Source organism: Vulpes lagopus, chromosome 4 (genome assembly GCF_018345385.1).
Source record: "Vulpes lagopus strain Blue_001 chromosome 4, ASM1834538v1, whole genome shotgun sequence".
Taxonomy (NCBI): Eukaryota; Metazoa; Chordata; class Mammalia; order Carnivora; family Canidae; genus Vulpes; species Vulpes lagopus.
This window is the reverse complement of record NC_054827.1, coordinates 54,123,603-54,149,833: the sequence shown is the minus strand read 5'-3', so window position 1 is coordinate 54,149,833 and position 26,231 is coordinate 54,123,603. Positions and strand designations below refer to the sequence as shown.

Genomic DNA, 26,231 nt, shown 5'->3' with positions numbered 1-26,231 from the left:
CGCGCACCCTCAGCCCGCGGGGCCGCGCCCTCCGCGCCCTCCCGCCCCGCCCCGCCCCGGCCCGGCCGCCCCCGCGCACTGCAGGAGCCCCCTGCGCCGGAGCCAGCGCTGCGCATCCGCCTGCTGCTCGTGAGTCCGCCCGTCCGAGGGCCCCGGGGTTGGGGCGGGACCGAGCCGGGACACTGGTGCGTCCCGGGGGCCAGAAGCTCCCGAGAACGTGCCCTGGGCCTACACTGCTGCTGTTTGCTTTTGTCTCAAAACACACTTACTTGGGCCCGGGAACCCGAGGGAGCCGCGTGCACGGAGCGAGCCTGTGCAGCGCACCCTCCTCCGGGAGGCCGCAGGCCGGGCGGACCTCGGGCAGCGCCTGCGGCGGGTGGTCGCCCGGGCCGTGGGGGGCGGCCGGCTCACAGGTCTTAGGCTTCCCGACCTCTTCCGCTGCTTTCCCCTCCCGCAGCGAAACCTGAGGTCACCCACACGCCCCGTGACACTGCGTGTGCGTGTTGGATCTTTTGGGAATTCACTGTCCTGGGAGCATTACTGAGAAGCAGGCGGTCAGACAGGAAGGGAAGTTGGGGTGGAAAGGAGCTGGACTTGTACGGGAAATACAGGGCATGTTCAGGGCTGCCGCACCTGGCACCTGCTGCAGGTTTGTAGAGAACGTAGCAGGAAAAAAAGTCTGCAAAACGGGGGGGGCGGGGGGGAGGGTCGAGGCCAGACCTGGGTGGCTTTCAAATCCAAGGCAAGGCTCCCAGCTTTTACCTTTTGGGGACTGGATGAAATCGGAGAGTTTTTATTACAAAGAGGAGCGGATAGGATGGCTTGAGGAAGACTGTGGATGAGAATCCGTCCTGGGACTAAAGCCAGATCCGTGTAGTCTAGGTGCCAGCACAGGTGATGTTCGAGGGACCTAGTGACAGAAGATGAACAAAGTGAGGGAGGCAGCTGGCTGGCTAAGGAAACAGGAGAGAGGAAGGAGCGAGGCAAAGGGAGAGGAGAGCTTTGGTGTCTTAGGTTCATTTCTTCCCCCAAAGTGCAGCCTGCTATAAGAACCTGAGTCAGGTTGTTTGGGATGTGAGCCCGGAAAGCCAGAGCGAGGATGTGGGAAGGGAGAGACCAGGAGGGAGGGAGGGGAAGGGAAGGGCATAGGGCTGAGCTGTTTACCCTGTGGCCAGCTGCAGCTTGGAGCTGTGATGAGGAACTCCAGAACGCACCTGGGGACCACCACACCTGGCCGTGTGTCCCCGACACCCCCCCCCCCCCCAGTGTCGGCTAACCACCACGTCAGAGCTGCCCCTGTGCACCTGCCCAAGTGACAAGGCATTCCAGCGCTCAGGAGATTCCTGCCTGGTGGCTCCTGAAGTTGGAGGTGGGCCGAGGGGAGTGGCCAGGGCACCCGGAGTATGGCCTTTGTCACTTGGGGGAGCCCAAGTGCTGAGAAAGGTCAGCATAGGGACAGACCCTCGTGTGTTTCCTCAGCGCTCAGCTCACCGTGTGCTCACAACAGGGGGTTTCATATGCATTCTCTTCCTCAAAAACAATCCTCCTGGGGGTATATGAGTCTCTTGTTAGGAAAGGGGAAACTGAGGCTTAAGTAATTTATCCAAGAGGAGCTGCTTCAAGGAAATAATCAGCTCAATTTTAGGCACCCTAAATTTTAAAAGACCTCCGGAAACCACAGAATGCTACCCACCTACAGGTGAGGGCTGACATGATAAATTGGGAGGCATTTCAATTCATTTAGTCAGAAGTATCCCCCAAAATGCAGTTTCTGGAAGGTCACCTGACCTTTTTGTCCACAGAGATGCAGTGCAATACCAAGGCAACTTCTGCACACAAGTTCTCCCCTGCACACCAGGCCCCTCCCTGGGCCACTCAGGTCCTGCTCTGCCCCACCCGGCGCCCTCCCGCCGCCCCGCCAGCTGCTGCTTTGGGCTGGTGTCCTCTCCTCCCGAAGCATTTCAGATCTTGGTAGAAATGTCAGTCCCAGCTCCACAGTGACTCCTCCATCTAGTCCTTTCCTAACATGCGATCTAGGTTCTCCAGTTGCTTGATAACCCATCACTGGTTTATCTTCTGAAGTTACTAATTGTTGCACTTCCTGTATCCGTTTATGTACCCGTTATTGTCCTTCCCCTTCTGAAATAGCAGATTCATGAAAGTGGGGCCCTTGTCTGCTATGTTCCTTGCTATATTCCCAGGGGTTGGCCCACAGTGGGGAACCCAGTAAATGGCTTTTGTGTGAATGCGTTTGTTGTTGTGTTTTTCACTCAATCCTTCATCAGTTCTAAGCCAAGTTGAGTCTTTGGTTTTCTCTGCAGCATCTGCAGCAGCCAGTTGAACCATGGTGACAACTCCCACCAGGGCTTTCGAGGCCCTCATGGATGGAGTGACCAGCTGGAATGTCCCCAAAGACCCCATCCCATGTGAACTGCTTCTTATTGGAGAAGCCGCCTTCCCGGTGATGGTGAATGACAAGGGACAGGTCCTCATTGCTGCCTCCTCCTATGGCTTAGGCCGCCTGGTGGTGGTGTCCCATGAGGGCTACCTGATGGATGCTGGCTTGGCTCCATTTCTTCGTAATGCAGTGGGTTGGCTCTGTGCCTCACCTGGGGCTCCCACTGGAGTGCACCCCTCCCTGGAATCATTAGTAACTATCCTGCAGGCCTGTGGGGTTCAGGCACAAGTTCAGCCAGACCTGGAGGCCCCCCTGGGGGTTTACTGCATCAATGCCTACGATGATAAGATGACTGCAGAGCTGATCCAGTTTGTGAAATGTGGAGGTGGCTTGCTCATCGGGGGCCAGGCCTGGTATTGGGCCAGTCAGCATGGTCGTGACAACGTGCTGTCCAGGTTCCCTGGGAACCAGGTGACAAGTGTGGCCGGAGTGTACTTCACCGACATCTATGGGGACAAAGGCCGGTTCAAGGTTTCTAAGAAGATACCCAAGATCCCACTCCAGGTCAGGTGAGTGGTATTTCCCCACAGGGAGTCTGACACATATTAATGATAGTTTCAATCTCCCTTTTCAGTGAGCTTCCTTTTTTCTTTCTTTTTTTTTTTTTAAAGTAGGCTCTGTCCCCAACATGGAACCCAAAGCAGGGTTTGAACTCATGACCCTGAGATCAAGACCTGAGCTGAGATCAAGTGTTGGATGCTCAGGGGCCCCTGGGTGGCTCAGTCGGTTGAGCATCTGACTCTCAGTATCGGAGTCTGAGAGTTCAGCGTAGAGTCGGCTTGGGATTCTCTCTCTCCCTCTCCTTCTGCCCTTCCCTCTACTCATGCTTGCTCTCTCAAAAATAAATAAATAAAATTGTTTAAAGAAAAAATTGGACACTCAACCAGCTGAGCCACGCGGACACCCCTGAGCTTCCATTTTAATACACGTGATTCTCCACTCTATTTTGGAACCAGAAGCCAGACACAGGATGATGAAAACACACCGAGGCCCGAGGGGGGCTGGGTTCTCACTGCTACTCCGTCCCGTGGCCAAAGAGCAGAGCTGCTCTCACTCACCTCTCTGTTTCCCGTGTCTAGCACCTGGGGTGGCGAGAGCACGTATCAGCGTCTCTCAAACAGACGAAAGAACACTGTTGTGGGAGCACCACCGGGTGCCAGGCCGCATCCAGCGGACCTGGCCTTCCCTCCTGCTCATTTATATTCCAGTGCAGAGTTAGGCAACTGAGGAAACGAATCAATAGAAACTCTAGCGGGTGCTGATATGCGCTACGAGGAAAGTAAAGCATGACAAGTGGACAGAGTGACAGGGAAGGGAGGGGAGGGTATTTAGGGTCATCAGAACTAGGTGGTGTTTCAAACAGAGACACTTAATACAAGGAATTGACTAAACAGAGCTGAAAACCTCTACAAGAGACAGCACGGTAGCCGAGGGCTTAGTAACAGCTGGACTGACTGGGTGTCCCTGGAGCCCAGGTGCCGAGTCACCTGGTGGACGCTGGCGCCATGTGAGGCCTGTCTAGCAGGACCTGGGACCCCAGATGTGGGGGCTGTCCGTGGGACCTGGGGTCTCAGAGGAGATGCCCCAATTGTCAGCAACACAGGCTGAAGAGAGAGACAAAGAGCCTGGCTCCTTCCCTCTGCCTGCCTGCCTGGCCTCGGGCCTCTACCTCTGCCTCCCTTGGGTGTCCCCACCAGAAGCCAGGGAAGGGCAGTTCTCTGAAAAGCCCAGCAGGCTGGAGAAGCGCGGTGGCGAGTGGGTGTGAGTGCCAACAAGCGAGTGGCCGGCTCGGAAGGCCTCTCTGGTCTGGTCAGGGGACCCCTAAGAGATCTCAAAGAATTTAGGGAATGAGCCTTACCAACATCTGTGAAAAGAGAACTCGCAGGGAGGAAAGGAGGAGGCCTGAAGCCGAAGCCCACCTGCTTCGTGGCAGGAACATCAAGGAAGCTGGTGTGTCCGGAGCTGGTGTAAGGGAGAGGATGTGGGTCAGAGGAGTGACAAGAGGTACTTCTATTTCGAAAGGAGCCCTTCGATGGAGAACAGGCTGCAGGGGGCAAGGGTGGAGGCAGGAGACCCATCGGGAGGCTCCTGAAACAGCCCACCCAAGAGGGGCAGGTGGCCCAGGGTGATAGCAGCGGAGCTGAAGGTGACATTCGGGACCCGATGGGTGAACATGGAGTAAGAGGGCAAAAAGGAGCGAGGACTTTGGGTCTGGATGCCTTCAAGACTGGTGTTGCCATTTATGGAGCTGAGAAGGCAGCTCAGAGGAGACGGGGCGTTTCATTCTGGACACTTGGGGTTTGGGATCACATCACAGGTGAGATCGGTGACCAACTTCGGCCACATGTGACGGAGGCCTCACCACAATGGATTGACTGTGCAGGAGTTAATCTTGTGTAACGTGAAGTCCAGAGAGCTAGGCCTGTGGCAATGACAGGCTCATTCATTCTCCGTCTCTCTCTGCTCTGCCTGCACCCCTGCCCCTGCCTTCATGGCATAATCACCTTTACCTTTATGGGTACGAGGTTGCCCCTACCACTTCAGGCGCTACACCTACACCCAGGCCAGGAGAAGCTGGGATATCCACACCCGCTGCGTACGTTCCTTTTGATTCAGAAAATAAAGTATTTTCTGGAAGCCCTGACCATTAGACTTCCTATTATATGTCTGTGGCCCAAACTAGCTCAGCTGGCCAGCTCTGCTGCCAGAGGGTCTCGGGGCGGGGGGGTTAGAAGAGCACTGGCAACTCTGAAGAAATCAAGATGCTGATAGAAGGAAGGGCATACACGTGGTGATGAGCAGCTGGCAGTGCCCTGGGCCGTCAGCCCCAAGCCGGGTGCGCTTGGACCTCCTTCCCTGTGACAGGGTTGGGAGGGGATGGGAGGTGACAGGTTACTCAGAAACATCAGGGTGGATCTGATCCGCTCCAGCCCATTTTTGCTTCTAATTCTCAGGGACAAACCCCATAAGCCTGATCCTCTTAATTGTGCCAAAGGCTCTGGTCCAGCTTATTATAGCTATTTTTCTTTATCTACACATACATTTTTCATCTCTGCTGCTGAACCAAAGTTATATTTTGTGTTCCTTTTGACTTTCAATTACAGAAAATTTCAAACATGCAAAAGTAGAGACCTTCATAAGAACAAAGTCAGTTTTACTGGAGCACCTGGGTGGCTCAGTGGTTGAGCATCCGCCTTTGGCTCAGGTCGTGATCCCAAGGTCCTAGGATCGAGTTCCTCGTCAGGCTCCTCATTGGCAGCCTGCTCCTCCTTCTGCCTATGTATTTGCCTCTCTTTCTGTATCACTCATGAGTAAATAAATAAAATCTTTTTTTAAAAATCAGTTTTACTGATAGCCCCACCCCCATTTCACCCCAGATTACTCAGAAGTAAATCACAGACATCGTATCAGATTTCAATATGTATGTCTAAAGGTATAAACATTTTTGAAAACATAACCACAGGATACCGTTGTCACATCTAAAATTGTTAATAATTCCTTAATGTTATCATGTATTTCCATGATTATCTTTTTTTGTTCAAAGTTTGTTGAACTTGGTATTTATTAAAGCCCAAATATTTTGACTGATGGTTATGACTTTTATATCTCATATGAGTTGCCTTGCCAACTCTTCTTATCTCTTGCTTTGTTCTATTTTTTGTTGAAGGAAGTAGGTACTTTGTCTTGAGCAGTTTCCTGCAATCAGAATTTGCTGATTACATCCCTATGGTGTCATTTAATATATTCCTTTGTTCCCTGTATTTTCTGCACACTGGAAGTTAGATCTAGATTCTATGGCTGGGATTGGCAAACTGGCCAGTGGGCCAGCCCATTTTTGTAAATAGTTTCATCGGAGGGACACCTGTGTAGCTTAGCAGTTGAGCATCTGCCTTCAGCTCAGGGCATGATCCTGGGGTCCTGGGATCGAGTCCCGCATTGGGCTCCCTGCGAGGAGTCTGCTTCTCCCTCTGTCTGTGTCTTTGCCTCTGTGTCTCTCATGAATAAATAAATAAAATCTTAAAAAAAATAGTTTCATCGGAACACAGCTATGCCCATCTGTGTACCTACGTGTTGTCTGTGGCTGCTTTGGGGCTACAGGGGCAGGGTTGAGGAGTATCAGCAGAGACCAGGTGGCCCACAAACTTAAAATGTCTATTACCTGACCTGTTAACAAAGTCCCCTACACACACCCCGATTTAAGAGGCTTGATGAGATTTATGTTTGAATTTTTGGCCTGACCACTTTAGGGTGGTACCATGTTGTGTGTCCACAGGATGGAACATAACGTCTGTTTCTCTCACAGTGACATTAGCAGTCATTAATAATCATTGCCTAACCCTAGATTCATTAATTCATTAGTGGTTATAAAATGATAGGTTTAAAGTTCTAGCATTTCTTTTATTTAATATTTAGAATATTTCTATATAAATGAACTTCCCTTCCTCCACTGTTTGCTTCCTGCACTATTTCCCTGTGGTCCAGTCTGTGTAGGGAAGGCAGGATAAGTGCTGGATTCTGCTTCTCTTCCCCTTTTTAACCGGTTTTCCGAGCACTGGTTTGAGTGGATTCCTAGAATCTTCCAAAGGCCTCAATTGTGAACTCATGGATTGAAACACATAATAAATGTGTTTCATCTTAGGTTTGGCCATTATGAGCCTATTCACCAAAAGGCTCCTGAAATTTATTTTTGAAGATTTTTTATTTATTTGAGAGAGAGAGAGAGAGAGAGAGAGAGAGAGAGAATGGGCATGAGCAGGGGAGGAGAGGCGACAGAGGGAGAAGCAGACTTCCCACGAAGCAGGGAGCTGGATGCGGAGCTTGATCCCAGGATCCCGAAATCATGACCTGAGCTGAAGGCAGACGCTTTACCAACTGGGTCACCAGGCACCCCTGGAACTCCTGAAATTTCTGACCCAAACTTCATGGACTTCCTTGTTTCCATCTCATGTTCAACACATTCCTGCCCCCGACCTAAGAGCAGCCATTTCTCCAAGGAACCCTTACTTCTTTGAGTGGGAAATGGTGTTTAGGAAACAAAGTCTGTTGGGTGCTCACTGCTCCTGGGCTGATGATCATTGTTTCCAGGCCTTTTGAGTGGGCTGAACTAAGAAATAAGTATTTTTAAAAGATACATACATCAAAAGTTCATACTGATGCTTCAAATTCAACTTCAGGGCTACAGGGTTTTATTTAATTGAACAATCTTACATCTGTTTCCTTTTTACCCCTTGATGAAAAATGTGAGCTCTGAAAAAAGTAACTTAATGACTCATTGGCTTGATGCCACAATACATACATAACGGTTGCTAAATAATGGTACTACCAGCACAGTTAAAGATGATTTTCGGCTCCTTTCATCCCTATGATATATTTTATTAGGTATATAAAGTCAAATTACTATTCTTTAAGGACACTTAGACTAGCTCTCCTCTTTGTGGTTATACCACTAAGTGGACACACATGAGATTCATTTAGATATTTTACCCTGCTTTTTGGGAGTTGCATTTGTGAATTAATATTATTGTAAAAAATATTATTGTATAGTTATGTAACATAGATGTGTGGGTCTACAGTAAAATATTAAGCCAATATTTTATCCTTATTCCCTTAACATAATTTTCTTCTCTCCCTTTAAAAAAAAAAACAACTATCTTTACTCCACTCTTGGTTGATATATGAACACACACACACACACACACACACACACACACACTTGAAAAAAGGTGATAGTATACCACACTTATTTTTCTCCATCTTACTTTTTTTACTTAATATTATTTTCTGGAGATGGCTCCATAGTAGCCTATAGATATTCACTATATATTTTATTACATTGAAATGTGTGTGTGCCGCATAATTTATCCAGTTGGTTTTTTACTGACAGACATTTGAGTTTCTAGTATTTAAAATTTTTTCCAGTCTTCTTTTTTTCTAAAGATTTTTTTTTTACTTATTTATGAGACACAGAGAGAGAGAGAGAGGCAGAGACACAGGCAGAGGGAGAAGCAGGCTCCATGCAGGGAGCCCGATGTGGGATTCGATCCCAGGACTCTGGGATCACACCCTGAGCCAAAGGCAGATGCTCACCCGCTGAGCCACCCAGGTGCCCCTTTTTCCAGTATTCTTACTATTACATCTATCCTGCAATAAATTCCTATGTGCATATGTCTTCATATTTTTACCATATCACTGCAAATAAGATCGGTGAGTCAAAGGAGAAGTGCAAATGTAATTTCTGCTAAACATTTAATTCCCCGGAATTGGGTTCCCCAGGAACCCAACTCAGGAACCAACCCAGTGTACAGGAAGTTTACTAGGAGGGACTCTCCAAATCAATGCCTATGGGGGAAGGGGAGATGGAAGGATTGGACAGGAGAAATCGGCCGTGAGGTAGATACTTAGTAGCAAATACTTTTAATGGTATTTTCACTATTAAGTAAAACACTGGGAAAATTCTAAGTGTTTAATAAATGGAACATTGCTTCCATTATTATGGTATATCTTACTCTTCAGCTCCTTAAAGACTTATTACTTAAAGAATAAGAAAATACTCAAAATAAAATAAAATTAAGATATAAAATTAGATTCAAATGATATGCCAAATTTGTTAAGGCAAGTGTGTGTACGTAAGTAGAAAATAAAATACTAGAAGAAAATAAAACAAAGTTTTAATAGTGTATCTTTAGGGATAAGTTGATAGGTGATGACTGTTTTCATCTTTAAACATTTCTGTAATCTCCAAATTGTCAATAATTATAACCTGAGAAAATTTTATATTACTTCTCTGCCTTTTTATAAAATCTTAAACAATAGGAAACATTTCCTCAAATTATACTTAAGACGTCGGCTCGGATTCAGTCCTCCTTCACCTGGCATCACCTTAGAGGTTTTTAGGGAACTTCCCTGCCAGCAAATCTTGGTGCAAACCTGACCCAGCAGGTTTGCTAACTTCAGATTCCTGCTGGAGGCAGGAAATACACTGTCTGCCAAGGAGAGGGGCGGTGTCTAAAAAGCCAACAGAAGATAACTCTCAATGTCCTGTCCCCAAGGGCAAGAGCTGACCCACACCTGTGGTATGTACCCAGGAGGGCACTGCCCTTGCTTTCATATGCAAGGTCAGATCCAAAGGCACTCACTGCTTTTATAGGAAGACACAGTGGAGTCTAGGGAAAACATTACTCCCAGAACAACAGCTCAATACACAACAGCTCTAGACCTGTAAGGTCTAGAATGTATTAGGAACTGCTCACATGAAGGTGACGCCCTTGCATCCACCCCTGGTTGGGGGGAGTAGGCCTAGCCTCAGGTCCCCAAAGAGTGGAAGGGCTATCCCCAGCAAGTGTGTATACACGCATCCCGCGTTCATCCACCTTCCCAGGTAATAGGGAGGTTGATATACTTCTACTTTCACTTTCTTGTTTCCTGAGGTTTACAGCATGCACTTGAAGGCAAAGATCACCTGGGTCTGCTGCTGCTGGGGATAGTCCTTCCCCCTCCCCCCATTCCCACTCCCAGGTGGGATGTGTGTGGCATTCCTCAGGCCCCCCTGGCTGCCCTAAAGGGAAAAACAAATGCTTCCCTAATAGAGATCACAGTCCAGCAAGACAGGAGTCGCCCTCAGTTTACAAATGTCCTAGTGATTTACAAGAAGGAAGCATTCTTATCCATAACCTAACTTCCAGAAGGAAATGCCCGACTATTTTAATGTCAATGCTTAACTAGAGGGAAAACCAACCTTAACTGGACAATGGCAAGGCCTCCAGTATCTTGGAGGTCCTCCTTCGCATATGAAAGTTCTTTGGAAAACCTCCCTTTTCCTGATCTCCCCCAACTCCAAGTATATAATCAGTTAGTTGCTCCTCACAACCCCTTTCCAGCTCTTTCTGCCCACAAGTCCTGTCCCAGTGCTTTTTTTTTTTTTTTCAAGATTTTATTTATTTGAGAGAGAGAGCAAGAGAGCACAAGTGGAGAGGGGAAGAGGGAGATGCATACTCCCGGCTGAGCAGAGAGCCTGAGGACTTGATCCCAGGACCCTGAGATCAGGACCTAGGCTGAAGGCTGATGCTTAATCGACTGAACCACCCAGGCACCGCTATCCCATGCTTTAATAAAACCATCTTCTTGCACCAAAGACATTTCAAGAATTCTTTCTTGGCCTTGGGTTTTGAGCCCTAAAGTCTTTCCTGCATCAATCTGAGGTCCCTCTGAACACCACCACCTCTCATTTCCCTTCTTCAGTGCCTCCTGCACTGTCCACTCTGAAGGGACACATTGCATTTCCTTTTCTATAAATGCTGTATTATTTGCACCTTCACATCTGTTTATTTATTTATCTAAATATTTATTTATTTATTTATTTATTTATTTATTTATTTATTTATTTGGATGGGGGTGGGCAGAGAGAGAGAGAGAATCTCAAGACTCGCTGTGAAGTGTGGAGCCTGATGCAGGACTCAATCCCAGGACCCTGAGACCATGACCTGAGCCCAAATCAAGAGCCAGATGCTCAACTGAGTCACCCAGGCGCCCCAACCTTCACATCTATTTAAAGCCTCTTTTGCACAAACTGTACGTGTTGATTGCCATATACTCACCTATGGGCTTAATCCAAGGACTCAATAATTAAAGGAGAGTTTCTGGTGTGTGGACAACACTGGCTGTAGGGGCAAACCACCCTGGATTTGCTTCCCGTTCCTACCAGTTATTAGCTAACAACCATGGAGCAGCTGCCTAACTTTTTTAAGCCTCATTTGTAAAGCCACGATAATATATTTCAGGTTTATCATGATTTAAAGAGAGAATCCAGACGTGTAGATGCCTAGCATATATTAAGCCTCATTAAGTAATAGCTACTTTCAGTATTTTTCAGACTTCAATATTGTAACTAGATAGTATACAAGATTTTAAATATTGGTAAATAGATCATCTGAGATCATTCATATTGCCCTTCTAACATTGTCAATCTGTTGAGAATTGCCTCATGTCCCATCTACTATGCTTGCTCCTCCTTCCTTCTTTTTTCTTTTGAGAAATATCCCATCTTCTTACAAAAATATTTCTAAAGGAATTCAAGGTTACTGTGAAAACATACAACAGAAATATGTAGAAGAGAATGGCAGGTTGTCTTCTATCCCAAGCCTCTGAACTAAGGTAGCTACTACCACTCTGAAAAGCTTGATGCAGATCATCTAATTTGCTCATCTGTGCATGTGTGTAAGCCAAAAATTGGTATTTTTATTTAATGTATCATGTTTGAGAAAGTCTGTTTCTTTCTGTATATTTATGTCACAGATTGGTGGAATATGGCATTCTGGGCTTTCTGTTGTCCTCAGAGTTTGGAAGACTATTGCCCTATTGTGATCTGGTTCTAATCAAGTGTGTTTTTATTCTGCTCGAATCATTTCTATCCTCTTTTTTTTTTTTCTCTTAATGTTACCAACTCACTGGATGCTGAGAGAGCCATTACCATCCCAAACGTGATTAGGAGGTCATCAAATTTTAATTTGCTTTGCAGCAGTTTTTGCTTTCAGTGCTGTTTTTAAGATCCTAAAAACTGATGAAAATTGTATCTTTGTTTAAGTGTAACTTTTACCCATGGAAAAATATTCATCTTTGTGTATTTTAATTCTTTCCTCTTTGAATTCAGTTGCATCTCTAATTAATACCAGCACTTCTGATTTCTTTTTGCAGTGTTTTCCAGATATAGCTTTGTTGCTATATAGATTTCCTCACTTGCAGCCCTTCTGGATCCGTTTCAAGTCTGTCTTTTACAAGCAGCTGATACCTAGATGTTCTTAGCCCAATCTAAGAGCCTCTGTCTTTTCATGTAGAAATTTAACCCACACATATATAGTGATAACTTCAGTGTATCTCTTACTCTTGCCTTCTTATTTTGTTTTTATGCTTTGTTTCTGTCTACATCTTTTCTTAAGCTTTCTCTATTCCTTAAATTCCCCAACACATTTGTAGATTATACATTTCATTCCTATTTTTCAAGCAATTACGTTAACATTTTAAGTTTAATTTGTGATTTTTAAATACCTGAGAAAATAAAATTTCTTACATTTTCCTTATTTGAAAAAAAAAATACTAATGAGGCTAAAGCCGCTTTGACCATCTCTTTCAAAACCAGCCCTGTCTCACTATCCACAACCCAAAAAAGTTTATTGTGGTTTTACCCTGACTTTCTTGACATTTATGTTGACATATATTAACTTTGTTTTATTTTTGTCTTATGTCATCGGCATCACCAAGTTCTGCTATTTTAGAATTTTTTTTTTGCTCAGCAGAATGTTCTGGACATCTGTCCACGTTAATTCGCATGGATCTACTTGCTGTTATTAACCAGTAAATAATAAGCCATGGTATCATTAATGCCAGTTTTTTATTTGTTCCTCCCTTATGCTGAAGAGAAATTAAGGAGAAATTGTACAAGAGGTACTTTTTTCAGTAATGTTTTGCTACTTGAACAAACTCTTTTTAACGTTTGATTTTTAGAATGAGACAATAAAGTTTTATAAAGGTAATTAAAATTATCTATAATCCCACTAGCCAAGATGGTCATTGAAAACATTTTGATAAATATGCTTTAGATTCTGCTTCTATGACTGGTTTGATGTTTTCTATTTGTCTTTTTTGTTTTGTTTTTGTTTTTGGTGGTTTATGAAAGTTGGCTTATTTAGGGCACAGTTTTTTGGAATCTGATTTTTAATTTTTTTCCATTAAGCATTTTCTAATATTATTTAATAATTATTTTAATTACCACATGGTAAACCATATACAGTTAACCATAACTTATTTAACCAATCCCCCATTGTTTGACATTTAGAGTATACAAATTGGTTTTTAAAAAAATCTTGAAATACAGACTTTGTCTGAATTTATTACATTTAGACCATTTCTCAATAAAAAGTGGAAAATAATTTCATCAGATTTGTGATAATTTTAAAAGAGTGCGTGTTTGCATAAATCTTTAAGTGTAGTACTAACAATTTACTTGTTTTTCTAGCTCAGAGCTAGGAATTTGATGTTTCCACAGCTTTTTTTCCCCAGAAAATTAGCTCTGAGAAATGTAGGAGTAGGATCACTTTCTCTAGGAATGACTATTTTTTTCTAACCTATTTATATGTTTAATTACTTAAAAAGACATGAAAGTCAAGTCAGAATATTCAACACTCATTTGACTAACATGGGAAGAATTCCTGGAAGTGTTTACTTGGAGAAGATGGACTTGAAGATGTGCACATAAGGCCACTACCACACTCCTCAGTATCTCATCAAAGCTTTTTTTTTTTTTTTTTTAAGATTTTATTTACTTATTCGTGAGAGAGGCAGAGACATAGGGAGAGGGAGAAGCAGGCTCCCTGCGGGCTCCATCCCAGGATCCTGGGATCACAACCTGAATCAAAAGGCAGATGCTCAACCACTGAGCCACCCAGGTGCCCCATGTGTCATCAAATCTAGGACCACATCAGTGTTAAGCAGCACCGTTATCTTATATGTCACCAAGAGCAAACACTCCCAAGTAAACAATGATATGCCATCAGTTGGTTGTTAAAAGGTAAAGAAAAATGCCTTAGACTCGAGAAAGTAAACGGCATTACCTACTCAAATCCTAGCAGTTATTAGGGAGAACGAGGGGATTGGCAGGAACGAGGTCATCTTTGCACCCCTGCCCAGATTGTGTTTTCTACCTTGTGAGTTTGTCTAAGTGCTTCTCCGCCTGACTGTCGCCCCTCTGTTCCCCTGTCACTTGCCAGGTGTGGGGAGGATCTCAGGCAAGATCAGCAGCAGCTCCTGGAAGGGATCTCAGAGCTGGACATCAAGACGGGGGGAGTCCCCTCGCAGCTGCTGGTGCACGGCGCCCTCGCCTTCCCTCTGGGGTTAGACGCCTCGCTCGGCTGCTTCCTGGCAGCCGCCCGCTACGGCCAGGGCCGGGTGGTCCTGGCTGCCCACGAGGGCATGCTCTGTGCTCCCAAGCTGGGGCGCTTTCTGCTCAATGCTGTGCGCTGGCTGGCCAGAGGCCAGCCGGGCAAGTGTGGAGTGAACACGGGTCTGGAACACCTGTGTGCCCTGCTGTCGGAGCATGGCCTGGAGTGCAGCCTGCAGCCCCACCTGACTCCGGGCTTGCGCGTGTACTGCTGCACGGCCTACAGCGACCGGGAGGCCCGGCAGCTGCGGGAGTTCGTGGCCGAGGGTGGGGGCCTGCTGATCGGGGGCCAGGCCTGGTGGTGGGCCTCCCAGAACCCGGGCCGCTCCGCTTTGGCCGGTTTCCCCGGTAACGTCATCCTCAACGGCTTTGGCCTGAGCATCCTGGCTCAGACTCTCCAGGCAGGCCGGTTCCCTGCCCCGACCCCCGAGATGCGGGGCTACCACTTGCGCAAGGCGCTGTCTGAATTCCAGGCTGCGCTGAACCACGGGGCTGGGGACTTGGGAAAGCGCTGGCTGGCGAGGCTGGGAGCAGATGGCGCAGCCTTCCTGCAGATCCCTGCAGAGGGGGTCCCTGCTTACCTATCCCTGCACCGACTGCTGAGGAAGATGCTGCGTCTGTCGGGCCTCCCTGCCGTGAGCCCCCAGCGCCCCGTGGCTAGCGACTCCTTCGAGGCTGCGGTGCTCTGCTTGGCCACCGAGCTGGCACGTGCCGGGACCGACTGCTCCCAGCTGGTGCAGGAGCTTGGGACCTGGACCTGCAGCTCCAGTCCGCACCCCTCAGAACACCCCATCACCGTGGAGATTGATGGGAGCAACCCAGGTAGAGAGCGAGGAGCGCACCCCAAGCATCAGACCCTGGGGGAAGCAGGGGGGTTCCCGGGATCGCAGGACACTGCAGGTGCTGAAGCTCAGGTGGGGCAGCTTCACTGTCTCTCATGTGCTTTGGGGAAGATGGGGTTGGGGTCCCGCTTGGGAGGGCTTGGGAGGGATGCGTGCCTACGGGAAGCATGGATGAGTTGAGGTAGGCAGGGGAGGGTCTGCATGTCCGGGAGGGGTCACGAGGCTCCAGGTGCAGCAGAACCAGGTGGGGGAAGAACTCAGCCTATCCTCTGGCTCTTGGCAGGCAGCTGTGACTCCTGGGTGAGCACCGGCCTCTACCTGCCACATGGAAAAAGTGCAGAAGTCTCGCTGTCGGAAGCCGCAGCCTGTGCTGGCCTAAAGGTAAGGCCAGAACACCCACTGCTGACACCCCAAACCACAAAGCCACACCTTGTCCTCAGCTCACAGCAGGGCTGCTGGGAGGCCAGGAAGGGACTGCTCTGCCCATTTCACAGATTTCATAGATGAAGCAGCTCAATTTCAGGGAGCCTAAAGGAGTGACCTGGTGCCAGAGCTAATTTCAGGTATTCAAACCCAAGCCCCTGGATGTCCATGTATATTAATTTTACCTCCCCACGGGGATGTGAGGGGGACCAGCACCCGTCACATCCTCAGGACCACACCTGCTTCACCAACAGCACATGGCCTTTCTGCATTATACGTCATTACCTAGGCACCCAGAGGGTGTGCTTCATCTAGTCACAAATATAGGCCCTACAGACAGAATTAAAATTGTCCTGCCTCAGCTCTGAGGGTCACTTCCTGTTACAGGGGGTCTTTTGCTTACATTAAATTTAAGAAAAGTAACCCCAGGACTCCAGACAAAACAGCTTTCAACCCATCTGACCCAGAAGGAGAGCCCTTGACAAAGGGAGAAGTGAGAATCAATCCTCCTGGCTCGGGCCAGATCCCGCCGCCTCTGGATGGGTGGCCTCCTGTCTGTGCACAAAGGGTGGGCCACGATCCCCTGTGGCTCATCCTGGCTTTGGAGTCACCACATGGGCATAGCCCTGACACGAGAGCCTGGATTCCACGTGGTACAGAGGCACTGTGGGGCCCTAGTCAGTTTCTGTCTCAGGGTTATCCTCCCTGGTCTATCTGGTGACAACCCATTGTTGAGTTGTTTAAATCCCTAGAAGAATGGTTTTACATCCCCTTCAGTCCCTATGACTTTTGAAGTACGAAAATTCCATAAGTTTCCATGCATAGCTCATAGAAGGGGGAAGCTGGTGTTTTTCTAAGACCTGCCATTCACTCAGCACACACATAGCACCCTCCCCCCCACACACACACACACCACACCACACCACACCACAGGGACCTAGTTCCTCCTACACATGGTGGAATCACCTCCCCAGGTACAGATTGGCTGCCACACCGATAACTTGACCAATGCCAGCAAGCTGTCTCGAGCCCCTGTGGTGACTCACCAGTGCTGTATGGACAGGACCGTACAATCCATCTCCTGCCTCTGGGGTGGCCTTCTCTATGTCATTGTGCCAAAGGGCAGCCAACTGGGCCCCATATCTATCACTGTCAAGAGGGCTGTGCCTGCCCCCTACTACAAGCTGGGTGAGTGGACTGAATGCTAAGGGTCTGAAGAAGGGGTGCTGGGGATGCCACCATAGTTATGGACTGCTTGTTAAAGGGGGGTGGGGGTACGGATTGGTGACAGAAAGCAGAACCGTTCAAGATATAGTGGAGGTGGGAGCTATGGCATACCATGTCCATGGAGACACCTGGGCAGAACCAAGGGGAAGGTCTGGAGGCCTGTCCTTCACTTCATAGCATGTAGACGACATGTAACTAGTTCATTATTTCATTGTCCTCCTCCTGGAGTTCAGGGTAAGTTGAGGAAATGGGTAACAGGCCCATGATATTTATTCCCAGGTAAAACCTCTCTAGAGGAGTGGAAGAACTGTATCCAGGGGAGCCTGGCTCCCTGGGGAGAGCTGGCAACGGACAATATCATCTTGACGGTGCCAACTGCAAACCTGCAAGCCCTGGAGAACCCCGAGCCTGCACTCCGCCTCTGGGATGAGATGATGTGCGCTATAGCCCGGCTAGCAGCCCGGCCTTTCCCTTTCTGCCGTCCCGAGAGGATTGTTGCTGACGTGCAGATCTCAGCCGGTGGGTGCTCCAGGGGTGTGCTCCCAGTCAGTGGACACCACTTATTCATTATTTTGTCTTATTTAATGTCCCATATGTAAAAGGCATAATCTTACCGGTAAAGGGAAAAAGACATAATAGACATAGACCTTGACGGGGATGCAAAGATGTTCCCATGTGAAAAGGTGAGTCCTTTACATCTACAAAGTGAGATTTCACAGACAGCAATGAGCCTCCTCTTCATTGTTTCAAGGAGATGTTAAAACAGAAATATTTTTTCAAACGTAAGTCAGAGTTGGCAATGGAAGGAAGGAGTAGGGAAAGAAGTTTATGGTAAGCATTGAGAGGTTTCCGTGAACGAAAAAGAAGGAAACGTGTTTCTGACATAGAGAACATTCCTTTAGACCTCACTTTTCTTCTCTTATAAAAGGAGAAGATCATCTCTCCTAAAGAGTATAAATCTGTACAGTGGGTGGCTTACACGGCGGAAGAACTGACACGGCTCTGACCCCAAGGATCCCAAATCCAGACATGGGACGTAGTGCTGCAGACTCACACGATAGGAAATGCACAAAATAAAGCACTGAACTGTAGTGAGAACAGCTGTGTAAAGTGTATTCGTCTTCTTCAGGGCCGGAGAGGGAGGAGGGCATAACCCTGGCGTGAAAGGCTGGGAAAGGGGCTGGGGACTGTTCAGTTTCTGACCAAGTAGAGCAAGCCACCTGCTTTCCAATCAGCATGGGCATTCTGGCATTCCTGGGGGCAGCCAGGATGGTAAGGAAAAGTTACCCTGCAGAGAGGAATGAAGGGGGATGGTTTGTGCCCCCCCCCCCACTGACCCCACCATTGCCTCATCTCTTCCTTCTGCATCGTCAGGCTGGATGCACTCCGGATACCCCATCATGTGCCACCTGGAGTCAGTGCAAGAGCTCCTCAATGAGGCAGGCATGAGGAGCACGGGTCTGTGGGGACCCATCCATGAGCTGGGTCACAACCAGCAGCAAGAAAAGTGGGAGTTCCCGCCCCACACCACCGAGGCCACCTGCAACCTCTGGTCTGTCTACGTGCATGAGACGGTCCTGGGCATCCCCAGGACTCGGGCGCACCCTGCCCTGAGCCCTCCAGAACGAGAGAAGAGAATCCGAACATACCTGGGCAAGGGAGCCCCTCTGTGTGACTGGAATGTGTGGACAGCTCTGGAAACCTACCTACAGGTACGGAGCAGAAAGTCAGGAAGGGCATGGGGGACCAGACTGCATAGTGGGGTTTCTCTAAGATGAGGATACTGACACTTGTCCCACTGGCCTCCTACCCTTTGTGGCATTAGGTAAGAGGAAATGAAAAGTATTCTGGAAAACAAGTAGAGAAAATACAGCCTACTGGTCTACTGGTCACGAGCAGAAGTTCTGAGTTAGTCATTCTTGAGGTTGGAGCCCAGCGCCTCCACTCACCAGTTTTGACCATGGTCACCAGATAAGTGCTCCAGAAGGCGCAGCTGTTTTGTTGTGCTTTGTTGCTTCTCACCCTCGTTCAGGGCATCAAGTGAGCGTTGCATCCCTTCAGCCCCTCATTGTAACAGGGGTGTGTCTCTGGGACAACTGTGTTACAAGAGGCTTTTTTAGGAGCTCATTGCTGTCAAGGTCTGACTTCAGTTACCCACTTGAAACTGAATGAATGAGTGAGGGGGATCCCTGGGTGGCTCAGCGGTTTAGCACCTGCCTTCGGCCCAGGGCATGGTCCTGGGGTCTCAGGATCGAGTCCTGCATCGGGCTCCTTCCATGGAGCCTGCTTCTCCCTCTGCCTGTGTCTCTGCTTCTCTCTCTCTGTATCTCTCATGAATAATAAAATACACTTTAAAAAAAAGAAGAAGTGAATAACCAACCAAGCCAATGGGAGAACCCCAAAGTCCTGAAGCAGGTGGGCTTCCTGTGAAAGGCACACAAAGCCCTGCCCCTCCCCTGACCTGACCTGCACTGAGCATTAATGTCTCCGAGTTGTCCCCAGATCGGACCCCATGTGCGGTCCACCACAGCCCACTTCTCCCAGAGGCAAGTGCCAGGTTCCAGAATTTCAGCAGCCTGTCCCGTATCGCTCGTTTAAATAATGGACCCAGAGCCTAAAGTAGGGAGGTAATGACAAGTCTCCGCCTTTGGCACTGCCACACCCTCTCAAGTTGTTTTCTTCCCCGTGTTTTCTGTGAGTGAATGGAGACAGCTCGAGTCCACGAGATGACTGTGCACCGCCTCAGGCCTGTGTCGTGCAGCCACTCTGAGAGCCTACAGGGAAACACTCTAGAAATGCCGTTTGCCACCAAAGTGTCAGCGAGAGCCATACATGTGCCCTCCCCCCCACCCACTCACCAGGGAGCCCTGAAGATCATTTTGCAGAAGCTATGGAGAGACCCATCACCTTGGAGTCCTTGGTCTTGGGATGGGCAGACACCTTCGGACTCCTCCACCTGCCCCCTCCCCCCGTCACCTTCTTGCAGGTGCTCCCTACCTTTCTCTGTCTTGTCAAGAGCCTCCTATGTTGTTCCAGCCTCTTGCCTCCACCCCCGCAGTCCATCCTCCAGTTTACTTCCCAAATAACCTCAAAATTTCACTCTTCAAGTGGTCTCCTCCACATACAGAGTGAAGTCGAAGCCACTTGGCAGGGTGCAGAAGGCCCCACATGGCAGGCTTGCACCAGCTCCAGCTCCCATTTCTCGGCCTCCCTAGTTGGCCTCCCTAGTTAGCCTCTACTGCTCCCTCCTGCCCCCGAACAAATCTTCCGCCTCAGCTTCCTACCCACCAACCCCCATGTGGCCGAAACGTGCTTGAACATTTTAACCCATTGCCTCTCTCACCTGTCTAAATTCAACTCTATTGCCCTCTGCTCCTGACATCATTTCCTTTTTTGGTAACTTATTTACACATCTGTCTCTCCCACTGACCTGTGACCTCTGGGAGAACAGGAGCTCTTCATCACTTTTGTGATCAAATATCAGTGTGCACCATACCTGGCACACGGTAGGTATTTAATGTCATGTGTGTAAGAAGAGTTTAATGTGTTGATGTACTAATAGTGATGTGCGGGAGGACTGTCAGAGCCCAAGGCAGTGAATCAGAGGGAGGCCTTGACTTCAGGATGTCACCTGTCCTTAGTCAGAATTCTCCTCCTGGGACACCCCAGGATCCTCGCGCATTCCACATCTCTATTAGCGAACAAGGGCCTCCTGCCCGTGGCTTTCTGGTGGGCCACCCCTGCGAGAACATAAGTCACTGTCCTTTTGAGCCCCTGGTGATGTGCCTGCGTGTTTCTTGTTTTACCCCAAAGTGAGTGTTCCACAGAGCAAAATAGTAGCCTTGACGACAGTTACCGAGCTGAGATGGCTGTATAAGAACAGGCTTCACTATGCCTGGGACGTGTTGGAAGTCCCCAGCCTTTAGGATCCCAGAGACCAATCATGAAAGACACTAGGGTTTCCCACCTCAGTTGGGCTCAGACCCATCTGATACCTAGGAAAACACTTAGCATCTAGGGATATAACTTATAAATTAGAGATAATAACTGTCATTTACTTAGTATTTACGTCTTTTCAGATATTAGCTTCCCTGTGAGGTCCCCTACTAAATTCGAGGGCTGTCGGTTCAGTGGCCAAGAGGTGGAATGCACCAACGGGATTGTATTTATGTGCAGGGGTAGGATGGGGAAACAGAGGCAAATCACAGGAGGGAAGTTCATGAAAGATCAAGGGGAAGGAATCACTGTGACCGAGATATACTTTGAACAGGCATGTTGCAGGTACTATGACAAATTGGCTCCTCATCCTGTCTCTTCTTTCTGTTCTCAGCTGCAGGAGGCTTTTGGGTGGGAGCCCTTCACCGAGCTCTTTGCAGAGTACCAGATGCTCTCTGGCATCCCCAAAGACAAGGCTGGCAAGATGAATCTCTGGGTGAAGAAGTTCTCTGAAAAGGTGCAGAAGAATCTGGCTCCATTCTTTGAGGCCTGGGGCTGGCCTGTCCAGAAGGACGTGGCGAATAGTCTGGCCTATCTGCCTGAGTGGCGGGGAAACCCCATGCGGGTGGACGTGCATCACTAGGAGTAGATGAAGTGTAGCAAGGTGGCGGAGGGAGAGCAGTTATGGTCACAAGACAAAATGACACCAACTTTCTCAGGAAAATGCCCTCGTTGCTGTTCCCCTGTTTTTACTGTCACTGTCACCTACTTGTTTCACCATCTAATTCTCCAGCAGAGGATCTTAACGTCTGTGCGTCTTAAGATCCTACGGGCTCTTGGCTCCTACTTTTGACCAACAGTTCTTTCTTTTCTTTTTTTAAAGATTTTATTTATTTATTTGAGGGAGGGAGAGAGCACACACAAGAGAGCAAGCACAAGGAGGGGGAAGGGCAGAGGGAGAGGGAGAAGCAGACTCTGCTGAGCAGGGAGTCTGACGACGCAGGGCTCGATCCCAGGACCCCGAGATCATGACCTGAGCTGAAGGCAGATGCTTAACCACCTGAGCCACCCAGGAGCGCCTTGACCAACAGTTCTAAAGACCATGAGTTTCCATAATAATCTCATCCCTGCTGAACTTGAACACGGCTACTAACTTTTTTATGCTTTGGGAAGTTCCCTAACAGCAAAAGAGACAGGCTGGTATAGAGAGCCCTGAGCGGCTTTGGCTTTATGGAAAATCTCTTAAGGTCTCTGTACTTCTGTATTCTCATCCATGACATGGGGATAAAAGTCTGCCGTTTGATGGCAGTGAAGTGTTCATCCACTGCGACACGCATACACATGCAAGGGCTTTAGCTTTGGCCAGGGCTCATGGTGGCCTGTGTGTCCAGTCTTGTGTGGACACCCTGAAAACCGAATCCCACCTCAGAATTGGCCACCTTGAGATGGGCATGCAGTCCTTGTCCGTGTAAGAGTATTTGATGCGTATCAGTGTTGTTCTGGACACGGTACTAATGATCCTGTCCTGTCTCATGTCCTTTCTCCCACCGCTGGAAGGATTCTTGGGTATGACACAACCCGAAGAATGGTGTCAACTCAAAACAGATGATATAAGGGGCACCTGGGTGGCTCCATCCGTTAAGCATCTGACTCTTGGTTTCAGCTTGGGTCATGGTCTCAGCGTCATGAAATCAAGCTGCCATCAGGCTCTGCGTTCAGACAGAGTCTCCTGTTCTTCTCTATCTGCTTCTCTGCCTGCTTGCTCTCCCTCTCAAATAAATAAAATCTTTAAAAAGAGAGAGAGAGAGATGATATAAACTCAAACTGGATGCCATAGAGCCACTTGGTCTTCTTGGTTAGTTGCACGTTCTAGTCCTTTTGTTTCAACCAAAAGTAAATGTCACAGTAGCAAACGCTACCAAGTCCACCAGCCTGTTTGTTCTTAGCACAAAGCAGGCGACAGACCCTTCTGGTCACTACAGAATCAAGGCACTGTGTGGCGTTAACAGCAGCCCTGCTGAGAAATCCACGTGCGTGACAGGCTCCACCTGGGAGCAGGATTATAGCAGGCGCAGCAGAGCAATTGACCCGTAACACAACCTCCCTGAGCTTTCTCATAATCCTTTCCAACCCATCCCAACTCTTTGGCTACGTGGAGTTCTCACTGAAGCTTTGTCTCCAGGATTAACGAATGAGGTGTGGCCATTTTTCTCTAGCTTGATTTTGAACCATATTTTTGCTGTTTTGAATATCATTCCATGAGCTGTGTTCAGAGTAGAGTGGCTCCTCAGAAGAACAACTGACCGGTGGAAGTCTTCTTCTGGATCCCATCCTCTTCCTCCTGATTCTAGGATAATTTCCTTCTATTTTAATCTTATCCTTTGCCAGGTGCTTTTCACTTGAAAGGGGCTCAATAAACATTTGTGAAAAGAAAGAACAGTAATGACACGTAGCACACAATGAGCAGTCAGTGTGTCCCAGGCATTGTGTGGGCTGTTTTCTGAGTCATCTCATGGAACCCTCACAACAGACCTTTGAAGTAGGTACTATTATTATCCCCACATCAGAGTTGAGAAGACAGATGTTTAGGGATATTAAATAACTTCTGAAGTCACCAAGCTAATAAGAGGAAGAGTTGAACCCCCAGGGCTTGAGTGGAACTCCCAGCAATGAAAAAAAAAATCATCCTTTGAAGGATTTATAATTAAAACAGAAATTCACTCATCAAACTTCTGATTTGTCTCATGTTAACTACTGAATTTTTGTTAAATATCAAAGTAAACCTCCCAGAAGGCATTAGTACCTGATTTTCTGGTTGTCTCCGCATATGATTAGCCTCTCTATCGGTAGGGAAAGGATTTGAACCCAGGAAATTCAACTTCAGAACTGGTATTCTTAACCATGATGTTAAGGAGGAGAGCACAGGTGGGTGATACTGGGTTTAAGAGGTTGCCATAGAGACAAAGACAAAACCTAACTCTTCCTCAACGCTCTGTAGTGGAAACTGGAGCCTTCCCTTCTTACAATTCTAAGTTCACAATTACTTGTAACTGTGAGAATCTCAGGGTATTCCGTATTCCAGAGTATATTTAATGCTCACAAGGATGTTAATGGAGCCATGGTGAATCATCAATAAATGCTGTTTGCCAGGAACTGTTATAAATGCTTTTATTTGTTGATGCTTACAACAAAGCCACAGAGTAAGTACTAATGCTGTCTCTGCTTGGCAGAGAAGGAAGCAGAGATACAAAGGTAAGTGGTGAGGCCACATTTCCAACCCTGGAAGCTGGACCCCCAAGCCCACCCTCAGAGCCAACATACTATATATGCTTCCTGGGTCTGCTGCAATCGGCAGCTCTGCTTGCCAGAGACTCGCGTGTTTGGCTACTGAACCACAAATGGCCAACCCGATCCAAACTGCTAAAAACCAAGCATGTGATTTCTAGTTGCTCAAAAAGAAAATTACTTAATGATAAGGGTCATTCATCCAAGGTACACATCCTTTAATACCACGACCCTGCCCTACCTAGTCTGGAGGATTTTAAAGATCTGATGCTTCAAAATCACAGCTTGGTGGAATTCTAGAAGCTTGTCTCAAACACAAGACTTGTATCCAAGTGTCCTTTGCTCATTCTGAAGGATATCCCAATTTCCATCTTCATGTCTCAGAACCCGTGGGACAAGGAGCCACATATTTTTTCTTTAAGATTGTATTTATTCATTCACACAGACACACAGAGAGAGGCAGAAACACAGGCAGAGGGAGAAGCAGACCCCCCATGAGCGCCCGATGTGGGGCTTGATCCCGGGACTCCAGGACCATGCCCTGGGCCAAAGGTAGGCACCCAACCACTGAGCCACCCGGGCGTCCCGTAACCACATATGTTTTATGGACTATTAAATCCAATGTCTGAAATATCCACATTCAGAGAAAAGTGGATAAATTTCAAAGGAAAGACCTCACCCTAGGGCAATTTAGGGAAGTAGTAACGGCTGCCTTACAGTTTTAAAGGCGATATAAAGGACTCCACCTGTATGTTCTCCCCTCAAGCGCTCTACAGCCACTGAGTTATTGAGAAGTATGGGCAATTAATTTCAAAAACATTGCAGCACTAGTGCTTGGTCACACTGAATGGAACCATACAACCTCCTACTTCTGGCAAATATTGTTAAACTGAAATAAATCCTGCTAAAGGGAGTTTAATTTCTGTCTTGAGTAGAACCTAGAGTTGTAGATTCTGGGGTCACCTATATTGTTCTTTGTCTCCTCCTTGTGGCTGCTCAGAAACATTACAATTTCTGACCTTCAACAGCACTGCTCCATGGAGGCAGAGGCAAACAGTCCCTGCCCTAGCTCTCCTTTACAAGAGCCATCCATGCTACTCTTCCTTTTTTTAATATTTTATTTATTTATTCATGAGAGACAGAGAGAGAGAGAGAGAGGCAGAGACACAGGCAGAGGGAGAAGCAGGCCCTATGCAGGGAGCCCGACGTGGGACTTGATTCCAGGTCTCCAGGATCAGGCCCTGGGCTGAAGGCAGGTGCTAAACCCCTGAGCCACCCAGGGATCCCCATGCCACTCTTCCTATAAAGCAACTGGCTCTTCGCTTTTTAAAAAAATATTCTAAGTGAATTTTTTAAAGCCAAGAAATACAACTTTTAGAAGAGGGCAAATACACAAATTCCCTGAAGAGGTAATTTAAAGCCTAGTGTCCAAATCTTTAAGATCTTTGAGAGTTTGTCTTTATTATGAAGGCAAGTATCTCACCAAAAGACCCCTCATGGCTTTTGATCTTTGAATAGAGATACACAAAGGAGGCCAGCTTCACTTGCACTATCCATGAAAAAATCTCCCAAATCAATGTACTTTTACTCAAATAGAAATAAATTCATCTACTGTTTAGCTTGTAATATTGTTGAAATGGATTTAGATTGTTGGCATATAAGAATAACTTCCCATATCAATTACACATATGAAATTTTGGTTAATACTTCTTATTAAATTATGAGTTTCATAAGATAGATGATCATTACAGCAAGCCCAAGAAAATCTTAAAAAAAAAAAAAAAAAACAGGGCCCTGGGTGGCTCAGTTGGTTAAACGTCTGCCTTCACTCAGGTCATGATCTTGGGGTCCTGGGATTGAGTCCCATGTCAGGCTTCCTGGTCAATGGGGGTCTGTTACCCCCCTCAAATAAATAAATGAAATCTTAAAAAAAAAAAAACCTTCCCAAAAGATACCATTTTGGCCACAGAGATATCTACACCATAGAGAAATATCCTCCCAAAGTAAACATTACCTTTCTGTCACTTAAACCCTCTCTCCTAGGAAACAGGTTCAGAGATGAGTAGTCTTTTTAACTGATGGAGTTAGACCATTCCATATATGGGTAGGATCCTTCAGTCTAACCATTTGG

At 47.5% G+C, this 26,231-nt stretch overlaps 1 protein-coding gene across 1 annotated transcript; it reads left to right on the top strand.

The window, feature by feature from the left end:
- Window positions 1-23,974, top strand: TCAF2 (TRPM8 channel associated factor 2). Its single transcript, XM_041753544.1, has 8 exons — window positions 1-129; window positions 2,322-2,967; window positions 14,218-15,209; window positions 15,513-15,610; window positions 16,627-16,840; window positions 17,159-17,398; window positions 18,254-18,591; window positions 21,210-23,974. The coding sequence occupies exons 2-8, from the start codon at window positions 2,345-2,347 to the stop codon at window positions 21,456-21,458; spliced, it is 2,754 nt and encodes a 917-aa protein (XP_041609478.1). The 5' UTR covers window positions 1-129; window positions 2,322-2,344; the 3' UTR covers window positions 21,459-23,974.
- The last annotated feature ends 2,257 nt before the right edge of the window (window positions 23,975-26,231 follow it).